This window comes from Punica granatum, chromosome 7 (genome assembly GCF_007655135.1).
Source record: "Punica granatum isolate Tunisia-2019 chromosome 7, ASM765513v2, whole genome shotgun sequence".
NCBI lineage: Eukaryota > Viridiplantae > Streptophyta > Magnoliopsida > Myrtales > Lythraceae > Punica > Punica granatum.
This window is the reverse complement of record NC_045133.1, coordinates 5,604,806-5,626,769: the sequence shown is the minus strand read 5'-3', so window position 1 is coordinate 5,626,769 and position 21,964 is coordinate 5,604,806. Positions and strand designations below refer to the sequence as shown.

Here is a 21,964-nt window from a genome sequence, read left to right as displayed (position 1 = left end):
GGTTTTCTATGTCCACTTGAAATTGATTACATGTGTCGTACATAGCAACATTCAGTAACGTGGACTGCATGTTCCAGTTGAACTCGGCATTTCCTTAAAGAAAAAATGACAGAATGATGAAAGTAAAAGAAGTATTAAAAATTGCAGTGGTAAAATAATATCTTAAATAATTAGGAAGAAAAGGTAATATAGTAAATAATTAGGAAGAAAACTAAAATGTTAATCAAAAGTGGAGGATGAGAATTAAGAATATTTTTTACTCTATATATATATATATATAGATAGATGTACACAAATGAATGTACAGAAAATCATGATCAGTATATATGTTAATACTATCAGAAAGTAATTCTTGAGGAAAGACAAATCATAGTCTCTAAACATGTAACCGATGTACTTGACTAGTTTTGCATATGTGCAATTCATAATTCTTGAAACTTTCTTGACATATATAATGTTGAATATGTCTTGCATTAAGTCTAAAATCTTAAAAACTCGGTAAACAAGAAATATTATTTCATATATTTCAAGATTTCTTGTAACCTTTGAATCTATTTAAAATTATCATTGGAGAGATATTATGGTATTTTTAGGATATATCTTTTGGATGTTATATAAATAGGATCTAGTACCATTTGTAAAAGTAGCCTCAATTGCTGTGAAGTCTCAACCCCTTGGGGTCCGATTGAGAGAGTCTATAATCACAGGAATGGAGATGGTGATTGTGGATCTTTCGAGAATTCTTTTGGGAAAATTTTTCTGGAACTCTAAGATATCTATAGGGTATTGGGGTGAGAACGATGGAGAGAATGAGAGATCAGTTAGACTCTTTTAGGTGTGAACTTTGTAACGAGGCTGTGATTGAAAGACTTTTTCGAAGGCTGTAATCTCTTGTTTATCATCTAGTCAGTCCTTTTACTCTGCGGCGTGGACTTTTGCCTATTCTTCGAAGGGTTTACTATGTATATTTGATGTTCAATTTAATTTTCGTTGTTATCTCATATCGTGTAATATACATTTGTCACAACAAATAATAAAAGAAATTTCCAACCAAATATTCCATAATCTCAACATGATTTACTGCTGAAATATGTAGATGATTCTTGATGTCTTTATATAATTAACAACTTGTTGAAGAGAAAATATCATATTAAAAAAAAATCTCAATAGTTGAAAGAGAACTCTTTTCGAACAAGATGATAATCATTCTTTATCTTTTTCTTCTCTTAGTGGACTACCTCTTCTTCCCCTTCCTTTCAATTTCTATATTATTAAACTTGATAATGTTGAAGAGAAAATTAATTAATGATTCTCTCTTGAAATCATCAAAACTAACTTATTTAACCCCCATCTTAGAAATTTAGGTAACTCCTATTTTCATATAATCTGTATTATTCTATTACCATGATAAAAGTATAGAGCTCACAAATATATATATTTTTTCAATCTTTCATTTTTACTCTTTTATCTATTTTGATAAGTTTTAATTTCTCACTCCGTCCCATAATATATCTAGATCATTTTTCCTCTTTCAACGTACTTAAACAAAATTTTTCCTCCATCTATCTTGACCATATATCCCTAAAAATAATAAAGAGTTCAGACTTAGTTTTTTTTATATATATTTTTACAGAAAATTAAAATGCTTTTTAAGTGATAACAATTTATTAAATATATTGAATGACCATATTATAAATAATATTTTTACTTGGAGTTGGTTTTTCTTTTACTACTGAAGTTTTATATACTTTGTAGTACCCATATTTATGTTTCCTCTAAAGTCAAGCAACGCAACCCTCGGAAACTTCCATTGACCTGCAGGTAAAGTCCTTCTGTGCTGTATCTAAAAGACATCTCTATTGACAAATCAACTATGCACATTTACGGCCTCTTAACTCAGAGAGATTATTGTAAGGAGTTCGCTCACCAGCATGACATGTTGACATGGACTGACCCCGAAATTCGATTGGCACACATGAATACTGAGATTGACTCCTCAGATTCCGACTTGCCTACTTACTAAATTTGTCCCTCTATTTTGAATTTCTGGTAACTTTTTCTTCCCCGAATTTTCAACCAAACAAACTTAAAAAATTCCTATGTCAAATGGGTGATTGTCACATAAAACAACCGTGGTAGTTGATAATTTTTTATTTTAGTGGAGAGATCTCATCTACACACGTGAAGTTATTTGTGAAAATGAATAATCCAATCCTCCAGTTTTATGTTTTATATGTGTACTTTCCCCGCAGACCATATTCTCGATGATGTTGCTTCCGAGATTGAGCAAATGGGATGGAACAATTAGAAAAGCCACCAATAGCGTTGGATATCGATCCTGATTGACTCAGAAGAACAAATCTGTCGATTTCCTGGACCAAACAATACTTTTAATTGAAAAATCTGAAAATATAAAATTCGGAAAAAAAGAAAATTTTATTATGTTGAAGTAGTTTTCAAATGTGCAATATTGGCGTTAATTAAGCTTCCATTTCATTATGATATATGTGAAGCTTATTATAAGTTAATTGTTTTGCACCTATAAACCACCCCCCTCTACCCCCCCCCCCCCCCCCCCCCCCCCCCCCCCCCCCCCCCCCCCCCCCCCCCCCCCACAAAAAAAAAACTTTTGCTCCATGAGTTGTAATTTAATTGCAGAAAACATATTCTTCCCTCGTGAAATGGTGAGAGCAATTTCTTCTCCCTACTATATACGTCATTTTTAATGCAATCACGAGACGTGATAATATTATCAATGGATAGAGTTTTCCTTCGGTATAGGAGTTTAAAATCCAATGAGAACACTTCATGCATTCATGGCTCAAGCACGCCAGTATTCAAACTCCAAAGGGGAATTAGTTTGACCAAATGCCTGAGAATCGAAATAAATTAAAAAACAATAAAGTAAATGATTTTTGGTATAGCCATTGCAAAGACATTGAAGGGAAATTATCTATTTTCTTCGGTTATATGGATCATTGACCAGTAAAGACATAGAATAATGGAAAACAAAGAGCGAGAAGTCGTGCCTATGCCAGGAATCGAGCCTGAAACTTTTATACATAGAATGAACTAAAGATAGAGGTTCTTATGGAAAAAGGTAGAGCATCGAGAGCCGATTGCATTTCATATGTAAAGGACACAGTTACACTTGATCACTCGGGGAGGAAGAATACAAACAAACTTCAACTTGATGAACAATCTCACTCTCACAATCACACAGTTGAATGTAAAAGGTAACTCAATATGTCTTCTACACATAAAAGTTACCAAAATAAACAGAATGAACCAAATTTTTGTCAAAATAATCCTTGAAAAGCAAAGGTTGGTCGTACTAATTCTAATTCACCTTGCTGCAAACTTTTCGGATCTCACCTTGAGTGCCGGTCAGAACCTCGATCGAGCCCATGCGCACCATTGCCTTCGCAAACTTGTTGGCCCACATTTTGCCATACTTTGCATTGTTCAAGACCATCCATGACGTCGAGGGGCTTGCATAAAGTGTCTGGTCTGAGGTGAGAAGCCCACGGGACCGTGTCAGTTCCTGGTAGTACTTGTTGTCCAGGCCAGTTGGTGTCAAGGATTCCAGCGGAACGATTGGGTCTTGGTTGGATGTATTGCTTGGTGGAGGGCACTTGGTCTTCAGGAAAGCCGCGTAACGTCCATCAATTGTAGGGTCTTGGCTCGGGTAGAGGCGCGACGAGAAGGACGAGCAGTGGGAGATGCCGATGGAATGGGCCCCGGAGAGGGTCACCATCTCGTCTGCTGACAGTCCTTTACTCGCAAAGTTGGCAATGAGTTGTTGAGCATTGAATCTCGCTGGTGGCAGGTTGTTCGTCACTTCCGGCAGGCTGGAGATGCGTCCATCCCGACGACCAGCTGGGACATCATAGTATATCTCTCCTGTCTTGTAGGTGCTGTCCCGAGCGGCAAAAGCGAGGATGTCAGCACAGGAAACCGTTTTAGGACAAACAGCCTCAATCTGGGCTTTCGCCTCATCAATCACCTCAAACCCTCGCAAGCTCGGGTTGTTAGCTGGGTGGTCTCTTTCTGCTGGGTTTCCTGGGGTTGACTTGATAAGCACGGAACCATCGCAACCCTGAAAATCGGAGAGAATGTTAAACTTATGAATAACCATTTTTATCTTATTCTAAGAAACTTGATCAAATAATTAAGTTCAATGGAAATCGATTACCAGTATAAAGCGACAATAATAATTACATACCCTCACGAAACAGTCATGGAAGTGCATCCGAACAAGGCTGGCAGCGATTCCACGGTTCTTGGAAACTGCCTTGTTCACTGCCTTCCTCACGATAGCCTCCGCCGATGGGCAGCTTGAGTAGTAGTATCCAACTCTCAGACCAGGTGGGTACTTGGGATATCCCATCGTCGAAGATACAGATAAAAGAAAAATCATGGAAGCTAGCAATCCGATCTTCGAACCCATTTTGATTAAGAAAAAGTCGTTCTCTAAGACTAAAAATTAATTCAGCTCAAGTGTTTGCTAGCTGCGAATTAATGGTTGAAGAGGTATGTATTTGCTGGTGGAGAGGAATGTTTCATCCTGTAAAAGTATTTATAGATGTACGTACATATAATATTTACTTTAATTTATTTTTGGGTGAAATAAAATATATATCGAAACCATTTCTTATATTATAATTTTATTTCTACATAAGTTTTAAATAGAGAAACGTGTGTCGCTGTAAGTGTATGTATATGTATAGCTGTATTTTTGCTGTATGTATAGCTGCATTGCATGGTTGAAACCGTCTAGTCAATTGAACAATTCCATGCTATTGAGACTCTTCCATATGGATGTTAACTGATATGCTTAATCGTTCTATTGGCCATAATTTGCTAAATTGTCGAGATGCCCTTTTCCAACGTAAATCTCAACCATTGAAATAAACGATAATCTCCAATGTTTGGTTGGACAGTTCTCTGATGTCCGGTCCATTTGGTGTGTGTATCTCAACTAATACACATCCGCCCACTTAATTACATGCGGTTACTTATTTTTATATTCTTGAGAGGTTAACTGTGTTGAATTCAAACTTTATGATACGAAACCTTACTCATCAATTAATAAATATGTGTTATGTATAAATATATATGTCGATATATATTCTCCTCATTTCCATTATGTTTCCATTTGTAAACAATATCTTCGAAAGTCATAGCCTTCACCAAGTCAGATAATGTGATAGACAATAACTAGTTGCATATAACTATTCTCTTAAAGATTGACAATTAGGGAATTTAATCCATTGTCTATTAAGGAAAAATGAGTTTTAATATCATGAATAGTTGAGGACATAGACTCCATTATTGTACTTTGACAAGGTCATCTGTCTGATTTAATTAATGTTTCCTTTGCCTTCTATGAAACTCCATATACCATTGTCTGCGTCGTACGCCTGGTGTACCACACTTACACTAGTTAATTCGAAAGATGAAGGGAAGCCACTAACGTCATAATAATTTTTTTGGGTGACATTGATGAATTTGGTTGAAAAATGAACAAATAAAATAGATAGATTCCTACCCATAAAAAGCTATATATGTTCCCATATTGAAGACTTGTCAAAAGACAGCCCGTTTGATTGATTTATTAAACGAAAAGCTTCGTCTATTCAGCATGCGGTGTCGTCCTACACACCTGACCGTACTAGTCTAAGACGGTGAAGACATATTGTAGTCAGAGTTTATGGCCATATGGCAAAGTGTGGAAGTGCCTCTAACATATTTGTTTAATTTTAACACTTACTTTCAGTCTATTATTTATAGTGGTATATAAATATATCACCTTAATTCTCATCAATTATTTTTTTCGGTGAACATTCTCATTAACTATTGGAAGTAAATTAATTCACATTGATATAAACTGATAAGGAAGTTCTATTTTTGCAATATCTTACGTTTCATATATAAGCCTTTTTTTCCCTTTTTCGTGGACAAAATGTTAAACTTTTCAATGATGATCTAACTGATATATCTAAAAACCTTTGCTTCGAAACCAAGAAACCTGTTTGACTTCACATAAGAAGGGGGAAAAAACGGAGAAAACTGTGGAAGTGGTCATGATTTTATCTAACAAAAGACTTGATAATAGGTTGTGCACCGCCGTGATACATTACACATGTATATCATTATCCAATATATATTTTCCGCTTCTCGATCTCATATTTATCTAATCTCTCCTTATTGATCGGCAAGTTTTAGTTTACATCCAATATATACACTACTTTAGCAAGACGACGTGGTCATGATCAATATTATTGATATAAAGATATAATCATAACTAGTTGACGATCAGATTAGACACATTGATTAAGACTTATCTGTAAAGGAAAAAAAAATACTCATAACTTAAACCATGACAAGATGACATCAAGAGGAACCGTATAGCTCACCGTGTGCTTCCCCACCTTTTTTTTTTTTTTTTGATAAGGAGAGCACTTCATTTTTAACCCAAAAAAGAAAAAAGAAAAAAGGAAGAGCACTTCATTGATAAACTGAAAAGAGTACAACAATAACGTCAGATAAACAGCAAAAAACCACCCACCACCAACTATAAATCACCTCAACGTACACATGCCCTCACTAAGTCTAACAAATCCCTCACAAAGATTCAGCACAAATCAACAGGACATTACTAGTCCAAAAAATCTCACAAAAACATACTGAAGACCAAAACCAGTTAAATAACCCCTTAAAACAACTATCATAACCCTGGGAAAGGACTGCTTTGTTAATAGGTAGTAGGTTCCTGGTTTGACTAGATTTGTTCGATTATGTGAAGGGCTCATGCACCGGATACCAGTCCAAAATCCCTTTTGGCTCTGCTTCTTTGTTCTACAAAGTAACACTCTTTGTATGGTTTGCGCCTGGCTTTACTTCCCCATTATGGGATCCATATAAAGTGTTGTCGCAAGAGGTTAAGGGCATGTCTATGTCCATGGTAAAAATTTCTGCAATTGTATATGCGCTTATTTGATGTGTATTTATCACATTGTATTTTCCCTTGCAATATCATGGTAAATCTACTGTAATTTCTTATGTACTTGTAATCTTTCTCTAAAACATTTTACCTTGTATCTGTTTTTGTCATTAATGGGCATTCATTAATTTGCTGAGACAAAGAAAAAAAAGTGGGGAAGGACTGCTTTGTTAAGAATTTACGGGATACCACTTCATGCTTGGAATCAGAATCCGTTTCACATCTAGCAAGTCTATTTGGGTCTCTCGTTTGCGTGGACGCCCCCCACGGCGTCTAAATTGAGCATCGGCGATGCAAGAATTATTGTATCCACCACAAACAGAAGTAAAATAATGTGTGAAGTTTTGCTGGAGGTTGATGGGAACTCTTTTTAATTGAAAGTGCTTTCCCACGGTTCCAATTAAAATCTCAATTGAACATCTTCAAAAAGGAAAGGAAGAAAGTAAGAAAAGGAAGCACGATTTCATCAAACTAGCATTCAAGGAATCTTTTCTTTTTCTCGATTATAAGGGAAGCCCAAAACTTAGTACAACAAAAGAGAAATCATAAATAACTTATAAAGCAGTAGGATTAGTTTCACTAGGTATCAAATCTGCGACCTTAAAGTCAACATATGAAGACGTGCGTCACTGTGCTACACTCTCTTTTATAAGAAATTCTTTTTATATAATGTGCCTGTCGCTAATTTTTATAAGAAGAAGCCAAGCTTATTATAGAAACAAGAAAAGAAATGCAACTTGTCAAATTTTTTTAGCGAATTGGACTAATTGGGTTTCCATTATAAAAGTTAAAAGGCTTATTATCCATATGTCTATAACCTGATTATTTCTTAGTTAGTAATTCTATTTGTATTTTCTCATTTCAACTGGAGAGATATGATCACCAAAAAATTTCTCATACCTGTTATGGAAGCTGAACCATTTGGATGACATCTGCCATGTGGACATACATGCGGTCTTCATTTTCAATTGTAATTTACTATATTATCATATTTAGGAACTATAAATTGATAATAATATGTTAATTATGATTAGGGGTTATATATATATATATATAACACATATATATAGCACAAATATAGTAGTTGATGACGCTATCTAATAATTTTTATAAAATTTTATTACTTTTTCAGTCTATTATATTGAATTGTATCGACTTAATTCTCATTATTTATTTGAAGAAAATTAATTCACTGTCATACAAAATTGTATAGAAAAGTTCAAATATTTTATAAAGAAGAATTGAAATAGCAAAGAAAAAAGAAGAAAGCATTGATAGTTTGTCACCCCTATAACACATTTACAACATCCCCCTCGAAATAGGGGAGTTGGAAAGGAAATGGAGTCGAAGTGTAGGAGAGGGGAGAATGTATGAAATTTTTGGAAAATCTTATATAAATTTCACCTCTCCTCCTCTTTCCTCCACTTATACTAACTATTTGAGGTTAACAAAAAGAGAAGACAGGGAAAGTGGCCATGATTTTATCTAACTTATCAAAACCTGCAGATGTAATAGCTTGTGCACCGCTGTATATACGTGGAGACCATCATCGCATATTCTTTGCATGTACATCTCATATTATCCAGTCTTTTTCTAAATTGATCGAGCACTGTTTAGTTAATATTTAATACTGTCATTATATTATAATAATAATAATATCCACGCGGCTATGATATCAAGGAATCTTTTTGGATAACTTAATTAGTTAGACCATTATAGAATGACATCACAAGAGGAATTTGCACTGCTCCTCGTGTGCTTCCCACGGTTCAAATTAAAAATCTCAATTGAACATCTTAAAATAAAAATAAAAAATAAAAAAAGGAAAATAAGGCACGATTTAATCGAATTAGCAAAGAAGAAATCCTTTAACATATATATATATATATATATATATATATATATTTTGGGGTGAATTTTAACATGAATTTTCCCTCCTCCTTTCTTGAGTTTTAAATTTCTCTTTCTGTAAACTGTGCAAACTAAGGATATATGAAGATAAGATTGAATTTACTGAAAAAAAAATGCAATTTAGTCGTTTATCAAGAAGGAAAAGAAATGCAGTCCACACCGAAAGGAAAAAAAAAGAAGGAAAAAGTCAACTTGTCCAGATTAAATTAAATATTTTCCTTAATTTTTGTACTGCGACTGATTTTTTCTTTTTCTTTTTCTTTTTACAAAAAAAAAAGGTTAAAGATTTTACTCACTTCTTCTCTGAGCCCCTTCATATTTGGTTGGCTGCAAATCTGAAACCGAGTTCTCTATCGGTGCTTGGGCACGACAGGTCCATTATATTTGGCAATGCTGGCGCTTGTTCGTTCCTTTGGTCATGGGAAAACAAAGATGTTTTTCGGGATAACTCTGAGCGACCTCTTGATGCATCTCAAGAGATTCATAAATCGTCCCATGACTTCTATTGCAAGCCAAAGCTGCGGCTGCAAGGGCTGCTTCAACTCCGTGTCGGGCATAAAAACTTGTGTTTTGATCCAAACTAGACACTGGTGGAGCCTCCAAAGGCAACCCTAGGCTGGCCAGTGCGAGAGATATTATCAAAGATGACGGAGGGAATCGGATTAGCCAATTTGTGCACAACATTGGGTTTGCCTCTTCAGTTGTGGCTGAGCTGTGGGGTACATTGATCTCTCAGCTTTGGCAATGTAGTGCTCGAGATTGATTCAAGTTTATGCGTGATTTGATTATGGGGAGAGGCTGTTTTGCAGCTACACTCCGAGGCCTAGTTTCTAACATACGAGTTTGTCTTGATCGAGATTGGAAGGTGGAGGAGAAGCATGTAATCAGGAAGGCAACTTTTGCACGAACTAGCTGGCTAGACGATCTCTTTGGTTTCCTTTGCGTATTCATATTCTTGATGTTTATCCTATCTGTTTATCCATCCCATTGTTCACCGAAAAAATTAATTATTTTATCTCTGGTATATATATATATATATATATATATATGTTCGGCCACTGCAAAGTTTTTTACATAATTCTTGATTACATTAATTCGGTTATTAACTCATCCTTTTTCCATCGATCGATTCTTGATTCCTTGAAAATGCATCAATTGGGTTATTCTGTCATACAGGTGAACGGAAAGACAACAGAAGCATTTGTTAATGTCATGCTTTTTTTTCCATTAAAAAAAAGTCATGCTTTTTTTACTACGTTTCTTTCATTTTCTTAAAAAATAGAATTATTTTTATTAATATAGAAGATGCAGAGAGACTGAAATTCTAAACCCCCGAGATGAAGAAATTATTCACGAAAGAAGTCGCTTCAAACCACGACTTGATCGACGATGACACTGGAAATATTTGGATGCAATAACTATAGTTATTTTATAAGTTATAGGTAGTGGTACCCGACTAACATTATTATATTCTCATATCGCTCTTTATAGATGTTCGATATGGGATTCTTAGTAGTATGAATGTATTGGAAATTGCATCGACATTCAAATTCACTGAACTCACCTCGCTCACAATCAATAAATAGGGAAGCCCATCTTAGTTTCCAACCTGAAAAGAATTATCGACGAGAGATATATAGCAATTAATATATAGCAGCATTCAATCTAATATTTTATAAAATTATAGGAATTGCTATCCACCTAAAAATTTATAGGAATCACTTTCACCAACCTTGGAATTAATCCGACCTCAGGAAACACAACCTGTTTACTATCCAATTCTTGATCGTTGATAACATTAATACATGACAAACAATGTTTTAAATTGCAAATGAATAGAATGTCTAAGTGGATCATGCGGAGGTAAGTTTGGGGATCCAATTGTAATTTACCTAAACTTAGTTCCATCATCGCCTCATAAACCCAGCGTAAACCCAGCCGGCCAAAATAGGAAGGGCTCAACCTATCGGCATCGCCGGGTGACGGTGGACACTGCGGCGGAGATGGCGGAGGCTGCCCGGCGTTGCCAGTTCTGGCTCCCCAGAAAGAAGAGATCTTGCGCCAACCTGCCTCTTCCCAACTCCTCGTACGCTCTCTCTCTCTCTCTCTCTCTCTCTCCCTCTCTCTCCCCCTCTCCCTTTCCCTTTCCCAGTGTCTCTTTCCCCGTGATGTATTCAAATTCAGCTCAGAAGTTGATCCTACTCACTTTCCAGGTTCTGCGGCAATCACAGTCAGAGGTCCGATGTCCAGTGGATCCCATGTCCGATTGACTCCTCCCAGTAATTCCCTCCTCTCCTTTCACCCAAATTTAGCTTCGCTTCACTTGTGTTCATTTTCTTGTGATGCCTTTTCTTTCAATGTTACACTTTTAGGAATCGATTCCGAGGTTCCTTAACTGTCTCTCACGGTTTTCCATTTTCGGGTCGGCAGTTCTGTGCTGCAAGAGAACCTGGAGGGTCATATTAAGAGATGCCCATTGCTTAAACAAGCTCAGTTCTTGTCCCTTCAACCTTTTTACCAGAAGGGTATTAATGCCGGGTACGATGATGATGAAGGAGTTCCACCCGGTTCGGCGGACGCCACAATTACCTTGAGTAACCTGTCGGGTCCTTGTTCGGAGAATGTTAGTTCTGAGATGAAAAGGAATGCTGTGTATAGCCTGAGTTTGCCTCAGTTTTATGGTCTGATTGGTAAGATCAAGTCCCTGCACGAGTCTATATGTAAGGACATTGGGGAATCCTACAAGATACCCGAGGCCTGTGATAAGTGGATCAAGAGGGAAGTGGACAGGTACAGAGCTGTATTCTCCTAGTTCTGTGTTTGCAGGTCTGGCTTTCTGTTAGTATAGTTTGAAGCAAGAATGCCATTTCTTTTCTGCAGGAAGTTGCCATTTCAAGAGAAACATGTTGTGCAGCAGGCGTCGATACTGGGGAACTTGGAAGAGCTTGGGCTCTTGAAGAGATCTTCGGACAAGGATGAGAATGAGGTTCCTGCTGTGGTTGAGTTTGGGGCAGGGAGAGGGTATTTGACACAATTGTTGGCCGATTGTTACGGGATTAAAAGAGTCTTCTTGGTTGAGAGGAAGTCGTACAAGCTCAAGGTCAGTCAAGGGCACTGATTTTTATCCGTTTATTTACTTGAATGAGGATGTACTTGTGATTCCTTTGTGTCTGTATCCGACTGTGTTCATCAGTTGTTTATGTAATTTAAATTCTATTTATAGGCCGATCGGTCGTTGCGACAGACAGATAGCCTGGTTTTGGAGCGATTGAGGATCGACAGTAAGGATCCAAAATTCTTGAGTGAACATGACATCTTTAGTGGAGTGCTTTAAGTATTTATCATATATTAGTCTACTGAACACCACATCTTGGTCCTTCCACCTAAATTCTCAAGGACGGCTTGCTATATGCTTTGAAGCTTTTTGTTCGAGCCTCATAAGCAGGTGATTTTATTGATACAATGAAGTAGATGCAGAACTTAAAAAGGGTAGAGCATCGACAATCAGAAATTTCGGCTGCTAATATAACTTCGTTAGATCTTCCACAAGAACTTATCTTCTGTTGGGCTCCTGATTTGGCCCATTTCTGTTTGCGTATCAGAACATGTCATTCTTATCACATTCTGAATTCTTCCTGTGGTTAAGAGATGCTCCTAGTTGACTAAACAAGTGTCCAAATATTAAGATGTCCAATTAGCTGCCCAGTCTTGCTTTAGACATTGCCTTTGATGGTGCTATAATTTTCTAAGTGGGACAGAAATGCTATTTCTTTTATTTATATTTGTCGGTTTCGACTGCTGACAGCTTCTTACGTAAAATTCCCCTTTTGCAGTTGAAGATTTAAACTTGAAGGCTGTCGAGTCTCTGCAAGGCTTACCTTTCATGGCTATTGGGAAACATCTCTGTGGGCCCGCAACAGGTGCTTGAATAACAGTTGTTAAAGCTAGCAAGGCCCTCGTCAGGGTATCCCGGGGAGAACAAGTTACCTTTGCTTTACATATTATGAGGAAGACTTGCCGATAAGTAACTTTTTCCGTTACATAATTTGCAGATCTGACCTTGCGGTGTTGCCTAGGAGAAGACATTGTTCATAATGATGCTCGAAACTGCAGTATCCGAGGCCTAGCTATTGCAACTTGTTGCCACCATCTTTGCCAATGGAAACATTACATAAGTAAGCTTTATTTATTCTTGCAGCATTCATTCAGATAATGTGTGCACTTGAATATGTGTTCTCTTCCCTGCAGCAGCTACTAATAGATCTCTGAATCGTGCAGACAAGAAGTACCTAAGAAAGCTGGGAATCGCGAGAGAGGAATTCCATGCGATAACCTGGTTCACGAGCTGGGCAGTCGATGCCGATCACAGTTCTGATCTTCCTGAGATCAACAATTCAAGAGCACCATTGCCTTCAATGTAATAATTACCATCTGGCATACTAATTATAATTTGGCGAATTCTGATTTTATGCTAAAAGATGTCTTTCCTCCTCTTTCATTCAGAGAGAAGGAAGAATGTGGAAAGGAAGTAACTCAAGTCGAAGATGCGGTGAGGTGCATGAAAGCAGCGGAGAGAGCTGTTTTGGGGTTCATGTGCAAGCAGATAATTGATGTTGGGAGGCTCATGTGGCTCAAGGAACTCGGGCTTGATGGCCGCCTCATCAAGTACGTGCCGCCTAATATATCCCCTGAAAATAATCTATTAATTGCCCAAAAGTGAAATCACTTGTGCTTTCCTTTTTTTTTTTTTCCCGGTTAATCTAATTTTGCATCCATTTGTAGCGTAGTTATGTTTCTTCAGTGATAACATTCAAATATTGGTAGTTCGGATACAATAGGATCTCTTGATAAAGGATACCTTGTGATGATACTGCACAAGAGTTCGCGATTGAAATGAGTTAAGCTGAGCCATTGCCACAGTAAGACCGGGTCGATTAGGTATAAACAGAATCTATCAGTCTGAATAGGAGTCATATTTAAGTTGCTTCTCGAATTCAATATCAGCCATATGTTCATCATGCCAAGTTTTCAACCAATTTACCAGTGCTACTGATGTATTCATGCGTAGGATCAAAGTATTCGGATACCACATCCTATGACAAAGAAACTTCATTATTTTTCAGTTCCCTTTTCTTTGCTATACCATCGGCTGAGATCGGATTCTTGACAATTGCTCTTAATACTATTGAAAAATCCGAGAAAAACTTCGCAGTGGATGAAAGGAATTTGCTATGAGCATGTTAGACTGTTCGGCTGTCTTGCTGGTTTTTACATTACAATTTGCAACTTAGATAAGTGGATGCCATTGGAAGCCGATGTTCGACCTCCCAACGTCATTGGTCTCCTAGTCAAATTTCTCTTGCTTATTATATAGTATGTTAAGCAAATCTCTTGTGATCTTGTATCCTACCCGATCTTGTCGACCAAGCAAAGGAAATTTCAACATATTCTTTTCACATTGCGAAAACATCACTAACAGTACGATAAAACCCTAAAACCCTAAAACATCGAGGCAGACATCACTAACAGTACGATACGAGGCCAACTCGTCCATAATCTCCACATACGGGGCTACATCCCGAACATTGATCAGTACTGCTCTCTTGTAACCGCAACACATTGTGTCGCCGGGTTTATTCTATCATAATCCGATCCGATAACCCGATATGTATTTTTTCTAGTAATGAATTTTAACGTGAATGTGAATGGAATATTTCCGTGTCATATGACACCATTGGCCCCACGGTCTCCGTCATCTTCATCCTCATCCATAAATAGAGACCTGCTCGTGTCGTGTCACTTCACTTCACTAACCAACACACTCCGACTAGGCCAGCAAAATCGTTGAGGCAATGGACCAGCCCACCGGCACCGTCGTCTTCACCACCGTCGGCCGCCCCTACTACGGCTTCGACGTCTTCTCCTTCCACCTCGACACCGCCGAAGAGCACCGCCTCACCGATGGCACATCCGTCAACTTCAACGCTCAGTTCGTGGACGACGAATTGACTGTCGTCTTCGTCTCTGAGCGCTCCGGCTGCGCCAAAATTTACCTCGCCCGCCCCGGTGCCGCCGCTCCTGAAGCCATGCCCGCCGCCCCCGGCAGCCTCTTCCATGACCGCCCCGTCATAAGGAACAGTAGCCTTTACTTCATCTCTGCCCACGAGAAGCCCGACCGCCACTTCCGGGGCTGGTCCGCTCTCTACTCGGCCGACCTCGATGGAAAAGGCGGGATTGCCCGATTGACACCGATCAGTTGTGTGGATTACAGCCCTTCCATTTCGCAATCAGGCGATCTTGTGGCGGTGGCGTCCAATGGGTCCAGACAGTGGGATGGGGAGTTCCACGAGCTCCACACGGACATAGTCGTGTTCCGAGGATCCGAGCCCGATAAGCGGGTGACCGTGTGCGAGCATGGGGGATGGCCGACCTGGTCGGGCGATTCGGTCATCTTCTTCCACCGCCAGGCCGATGACGGGTGGTGGAGCATTTACCGGGTCGATGTCCCCGGAAATCTTGACCTGCCCGCCACATTCCCCGTCGCCCCAACCCGGGTCACCCCGCGCGGAGTTCACTGCTTCACCCCTGCGGCTTTTCACGATGGAAGGAGGATTGCTGTAGCCACCCGGCGGCGGGGAAAGAGCCACCGCCACATCGAGATTTTCGACCTCGAATCCAGGAAGTTCCACCCGGTGACAGAGAGCTTGAACCCGAATATCCACCACTACAATCCGTTCGTGTCCTCTCGATCCGATTACATTGGATATCATCGGTTTCGGGGTGAATTGGCTCAGGGCGAGTCGATTATCCCACACCTCGACCCCGTGACTTCGCCTGTCGAGACTATCCGGATGCTGAGGCTCAACGGGTCATTTCCTTCCTTCTCCCCCTCTGGGGATTTCATTGCCTTAAACCACGACTTCGAATCGGATGGCAATGGAGGCGTAAAGGTCGTCCGATCAGATGGCTCAAAGCGGTGGACCCTCGTCAAGGGCCGCACTGCCTTCTACAACTCATGGAGCCCCACCGAGAAGAAAGTGATCTACACCTCGATCGGCCCTATATTCGAGTCGGTGAGGGCGACAGTGCAGATTGCTCGGATCACCTTTGACGTGTCTGATCTGGACGATCAAAAGGAGGAGGTTACTTGTGACATAAAGGTCCTCACGAGGGAGGAATCCGGGAACAATGCTTTTCCGTCATGCTCCCCAGATGGGAAGTGGATTGTGTTCCGGTCAGGTCGGACCGGCCACAAGAACCTCTACGTGATTGATGCCGTTAATGGCGAGTTCGATGGAGGCAGCATAAGGCAGCTGACTGATGGGCCCTGGATTGACACAATGCCTAGCTGGTCCCCGAGAGGTGACCTCATAGCATTCTCCTCAAACCAGCATAACCCGAACAACACCGAGGCGTTCAGCATATATCTGATCAAGCCGGATGGCACAGGCCTGAGGAGGGTAACTGTGGCGGGGCCGGATGCTGACAGGGAGAGGATCAACCACGTGTGCTTCAGCGAGGACGGGGAGTGGCTGCTCTTTACAGCGAACGTCGGGGGAGTTATAGCAGAGCCGGTGTCACTCCCGAACCAGTTCCAGCCATATGGGGAGCTCTACGTGATGACGGTGGATGGGATGGGGCTCAGGAGGCTGACATGGAACGGTTACGAGAATGGGACCCCGGCGTGGTATTCCGGGAGCGGGGAGGGGCTCGGGATGGTGGGCTTGGAGAGGGGAATAGGGGACAAGCTCAGAGGACAGTTCGATGAGCCGCTTTGGATATCATGCGACATCGACATATGATTGGGAGGGAGCAAACTATGTTTCGTTTGTCAGGTCACAAGTTCTGTTGTTGTTTGTTATAATTCTGGGTTTGATTGAATAATAAGTTCAATAAATGAACAAATAAAAGGTCCCTGTCTTTGCAGGAGGCCCTTCTGAAGTTACGAGCCACCTAATTTGTCTTTCTATTTCACGAGCGCATTGTGTAATATTCATCGGATAAATCCCGATTTGGTCGACCCTTGGCGATTATAGTGATTTCGTATCGCAACCTTTTATAATACGGCAGTTTACTAGAAAAGACTCGAGGAGCCGATCCGTTGTGATGTAAGCATGTAGATTCCTACATCTTTGATTGCGGTAAGATGAAAGGCCATAAGTGAATGAATCCTCGCCCGCCGAGCTAAAGAATAATAGAATTAATGTTCAGGAGAGTTTGGGCCGGGTAATCCCTTTGATATCCATACCCATTAAGAAAAATTAATCTTAATAATTTTAAATTTAGTGTTTCAAAGAAAATTTCACGAACCCTCCTACTATTTTAACAGATATCCACTTAACATACATCTTTGGCCCAACAATAAAAGAAAATGTTCCTGCGGACTTATCATAACATAGTTTGTAGAAAATAATTTAAAGTAACAATTTTGTTAGTGTTCAAAGGAAAATTTTCGGATGTTTCCTACTATTTTTTCGGGTATCCACTAGGAAACCGTCTTTCGCTCGTCAACAAAATCTGCAGAAAGAAATGCTTCTACGGGCTTATCATAGTATATTATTTATACAAAATAATCCAAGATAACAAATGAATTAATAAGAGTTGAGCACATAATATATATATATATATATATATATATATAAGAAATGAGATCTTCTAGAAATAGGAGAACGTCAATAATAAGCAAAGCAGTAACTAAAAGGTCGCGACCTGAAATGTAAAAATCACAAACATCCTCCAAAAAAATCGAAATTCTAGGCCATAATTTAGTCAATATGATAAGTATAAAAGATAATTTAGGGGCGTTTGGTTTGGAATGTAGAGATGGCATGAAAAGTTTAACTATAAAACTTTCTTTTCCTGGATTGTAAGTTAAAATATAAGATTATTATGTTTAGTAAATTATATTGAATTACTGGAAACGTGAGTAATTATATAATATATAATATATTTTTATAGGGATGATCGCGTGTTCCACGATCGTAATCTCCATTACAATGTTCATTGTAATTTAATAATTTTACCTATTTCGGACGCAACGTCTTTGCCGACCACGACCGTAAAGTTTTAATTCAAGAAAATAATTATAATGGTTAATTTTTACAATCTTTACAATCCAATATTGTAAAATACGATGTAAAATAATTACAATAGTTAGTAATTTTATTCTTTAACGGATATCGATTAGGTTTTGAAACAAGATCCTGAATTCTTTTCAAACTCTACAGGATTTTGAACTTTAATTCCCAGTTCTGTCTCATGACCCAATGAAAAAGCCGTTTAATTACCTGTCAAGATTTGAAACGGGGTAAAAAATCTATTTGCAAAAATCCATTATCATCCTTACTAATTGTCTGTTTTTCTTCTTCGACATCTATACTAACATTCTGGATCTACTTTGGCCAAAAAGCACAAAGCGCTATCGAGAAGGAATTAGTGAATTTTAAGATTTTATCGCACAAATAATGTGACTAGAAAGAATTTGTAATAAAATTCATTATCGACATGATCAAGAAAGAACATATATATTCAGCAAAAAAAAAGGAAAGAACATATATAGAAGAAAAGAAATTTCCATCCAATTATTCCATAATCTCAAGATAATAATCATTCTCTTTTACACATTTTCCCGCCAGTTACAGTTTTATTGGTATTTTTTCACGCTATGTAGCGAAATAGGATGGCCGAAAAATTTCTCGTCCACTGTATTGGGGGGCATCTTGGATATTTTGCGACCCGGTCTCCATCACCAGTAGTTACAAGAAATGAGATCTTCTAGAAATAGGAGATCTTAATAATAAGCAAAGCAGTCACTATAACTTCTTTTCCTCAATTCTAAGTTGAAAGTAAGATTATTGTATTTGGTAAATTATCTTGAATTATTGGAAACGTAGGCGATAATATAATATATTATTTATTTTTATAGAGATGATCGCGGGTTCTACGATTATAGTTTTCATTACATTCTCCATTTTAATCTAATAATTTCATTTATTTTGAACGCAACGTCTTTGCCGATCACAACTGTAAAGTTTTAACTCCAAAAAATAATTATAATGGTTAATTTTTACAACCTTTACAACTCAATATTGTAAAATACGATGTAAAATAATTACAATGGTTAGTAATTTTACTCTTTAACGGATTTAGAATGAGTTTTGAGACAAGATCCTGAATTCTTTTCAAATTCTACAAGATTTTGACCTCTAATTCCTAATTCTGTTTCATGACCCAATGAAAAAACTGTTTAATTACCTATCAAGATTTGAAACGGGTTAAAAAATCTATTTGCAAAAATCCATTATCACCCTTACTAATTGTCTGTTTTTCTTCTTCAACATTCTAGATCTACTTTGGCCAAAAAGCACAAGTCGCTGTCAAGAAAGAATTAGTGAATTTTAAGATTTTATTGCACAAATAATGCGACTAGAAAGAATTAGTAATAAAATTCATTATACGCATGATCAAGAAAAAACATATATATTCACCAAAAAAAAGGAAAGAACATATATAAAAGAAAAGAAATTTCCATCCAATTATTTCATAATCTCAAGGTGATAATCATTCTTTTTTACACATTTTCCCGCTAGTTGCAGGTTTATTGAAATTTTTTTACGCTACGTAGCGAAATAAGTTGACCGAAAAATTTCTTCTCCCCTGTACACAGGGCCATCTTGGATATTTCGCACAAATCGTGCGCCCCCGTCTCCATCCCCAGTAGTTAATGATCGTCTGTTCTCTCCGTTAGAGACAAAGAAATCCAAATCACTCCATACTCCCCGAGACACGTCAGTTGACTTGGGTCAATCGACCCAATCCTTCCCGCTGAAAAGTAAAACCAATTTCGCTTTTACAATTTTACCATCGTCTCCGCAGTGATCCAGCCCCAGGAAACGCAATTATCGAAGGCTATTTCAGTAAAATTACGCACCGCCGGCTGAGTATAAAGCCTTCACTCGGCCAATGGCATTCCATAAAGCATTCTCATTTCATTTACACAGAGAGCGATGGAGAGAATGGACTACATTGGCGAGGTTGATCACCCGAAGAAGAAGCCACAGCCGCTTGACCATCACCATCACCGGTTTGCAGTGACGGCGGCACAAATCCTGTTCTCGGTCTCGATCTTCTGGGCGGTGTTCTTCCTCTACTCCCCCGAGTTCTATATCCGGCTCAAGCTCTGCTTCGCGGCCTACACTGTCGAGTCCCTGAGCTACAACAGCAACAAGAACTACATGTTCCTGCTCTGCAACGGCATCCTCGTCGTCCTCGTCAAGAACTCCGGCCTCATCAATAGCTCCTACTCCTCCTCCTCCTCTCTTCCCCAGTCCCATGCCCATCCGTCGGCGAAGCCGGTCGGTGAGGAGAATGCTGCCGGGTCATTGCCAGAGATGGATACAAGGAATGTTGCCGCTGTAGCAGGGTTGGGAATCCAAGAACAAGGCGATGCAGAGGCTTCGGTCGAGATCGAGATTCGAGAGGGCGATGAAGTGGAACGAGATGGAAATTCAGGCGAAACCGAGGCCGAGATATTTGTGACTAATAATGACGAGGAGGATATTGAGGAAGAAGAGGAGGAGGACGAGATGAGCAGGGAGGAGCTGAACAGGAAGTGTGAGGATTTCATCAAGAAAATGAGAGGGGAAATTTATTTTGAATTTAATTAGATAATAAAACCAAAAAAATAATAATAATAATAATAATAATAATAAGTATTCCCTCCTTTCTTTGTCGTCGTTAATTTTTCCTAATTCTTCTTAACACGAGGAGTTCTCAACCCATTGGCTGAGAACTCGGCCTAGCTACGAGTTGCTTCCACGATATTCGACCCTATGGAGGATAACTTTCAAGTCTTACTGATGTCTGTTTAATATTCTCTGGAGATGTTCAGTAGAGACTCCTCTGTTTTTTGTCTTCCCCCGCATAGGCAGTTTGTATTTGTTACTGCAATGTAACTTCTAGGATATTTTTCCCGAATTAAAATCAATAAATAATATTGTTCTGACTTACTTTCGTGAATCCGTGATTATTGTTAAAATAAGATTCGATACGATCGTGCAGAAATGGAACGATACGGAGTTATTGTGTGAAATATTCACATATTATCGATAAGAAAACGATAGTTTCAATTTATACGGTGATTGCATCTCCACTTCTGGATATATATTCATCATCTTGAGACATTTTGTCTGTCGATTCTTATGTTCAAACTTTGCACCTATGTAGAGCTCAGCAGCAGAAGAGTCGATGGTCGAGCTTTCAATTATGACTCTGGTCTATACACATAAACTGCCAGAATCGCCAGATTTCTCTATGCCTTGAGAAATGTTTTTGAGATTATCTGTTTGAATTTCAGTGAGTGCACGCAGATCTTCTTAAAGCCACTCCTACATGTGTCCGGGACTGACTGAATTGAATTCGTTAGCGTGTCGAAGGGGGGGAGAAGTGTCAATTCTTTCTTGGGGCATAACGTATGCTGGGGAGTAAGAGGGTGGGGCTGACAGCTGCCTTCGGCTATTCATATGAACTGGAATCACTGTCGTGTACTCGGACATATGATCCTTCAGGCATGTAACATGCGGATCGCGACGACCAGCCTCGAGTTATTCTCTCGATATCATAATCGACTTTCCGGTCCGCTGAGAATGATTTCCACTGACTTCGGTATTTTTGACGGATCGGATGGTGAAAACCGAGGAAAAGGACCGGAAAGCGGAGTCACTTTCCTTTGTGTGAATGCAGTCTTTCGGTCACCCATTTCTCCTGTTTTGTTAAGAGAAGCTGCATTGCAACTTCACCATTGACTCTTTTCTTCTAAGTCTTCCCGACAAAGGACAAATCAGGTGAATACGACTTGGTCCAATGATATAACCACATGCAGTTGCGCAGATTAAATGCAGAATAGGAACATGTGAGGAACGGTTCCTTAAAAGGATCCGAGAAGTTTTCGGGATAATTTTGCGAAAAATATACGATAGTAGAAGACAATATGAACGAAAAAACAAAAGGGACACGAAATTGATTATCCAGTTCGTCAGAAATTCTGAC

At 39.0% G+C, this 21,964-nt stretch overlaps 4 protein-coding genes across 4 annotated transcripts; 3 read left to right on the top strand and 1 right to left on the bottom strand.

Annotated features, from left to right (window-relative positions):
- Window positions 1–3,032: 3,032 nt before the first annotated feature.
- LOC116214834 (peroxidase 5-like) lies at window positions 3,033–4,549 on the bottom strand. Its single transcript, XM_031550313.1, has 2 exons — window positions 4,226–4,549; window positions 3,033–4,099 (listed from the first exon to the last, which is right to left on the bottom strand). Exons 1-2 carry the CDS (start codon window positions 4,448–4,450, stop codon window positions 3,341–3,343), a joined length of 984 nt encoding a protein of 327 aa, XP_031406173.1. The 5' UTR covers window positions 4,451–4,549; the 3' UTR covers window positions 3,033–3,340.
- A 6,291-nt stretch (window positions 4,550–10,840) lies between these two features.
- On the top strand, window positions 10,841–14,133 carry LOC116213816 (tRNA:m(4)X modification enzyme TRM13 homolog). Its single transcript, XM_031548895.1, has 9 exons — window positions 10,841–11,003; window positions 11,131–11,196; window positions 11,348–11,707; window positions 11,798–12,017; window positions 12,141–12,198; window positions 12,751–12,837; window positions 12,970–13,092; window positions 13,196–13,334; window positions 13,421–14,133. The coding sequence occupies exons 1-9, from the start codon at window positions 10,921–10,923 to the stop codon at window positions 13,635–13,637; spliced, it is 1,353 nt and encodes a 450-aa protein (XP_031404755.1). The 5' UTR covers window positions 10,841–10,920; the 3' UTR covers window positions 13,638–14,133.
- A 569-nt stretch (window positions 14,134–14,702) lies between these two features.
- Window positions 14,703–16,891, top strand: LOC116213815. The gene has a single exon (XM_031548894.1). The coding sequence runs from the start codon at window positions 14,770–14,772 to the stop codon at window positions 16,717–16,719; it is 1,950 nt and encodes a 649-aa protein (XP_031404754.1). The 5' UTR covers window positions 14,703–14,769; the 3' UTR covers window positions 16,720–16,891.
- A 2,991-nt stretch (window positions 16,892–19,882) lies between these two features.
- On the top strand, window positions 19,883–20,935 carry LOC116212852. Its single transcript, XM_031547569.1, has one exon. The coding sequence runs from the start codon at window positions 19,924–19,926 to the stop codon at window positions 20,581–20,583; it is 660 nt and encodes a 219-aa protein (XP_031403429.1). The 5' UTR covers window positions 19,883–19,923; the 3' UTR covers window positions 20,584–20,935.
- The last annotated feature ends 1,029 nt before the right edge of the window (window positions 20,936–21,964 follow it).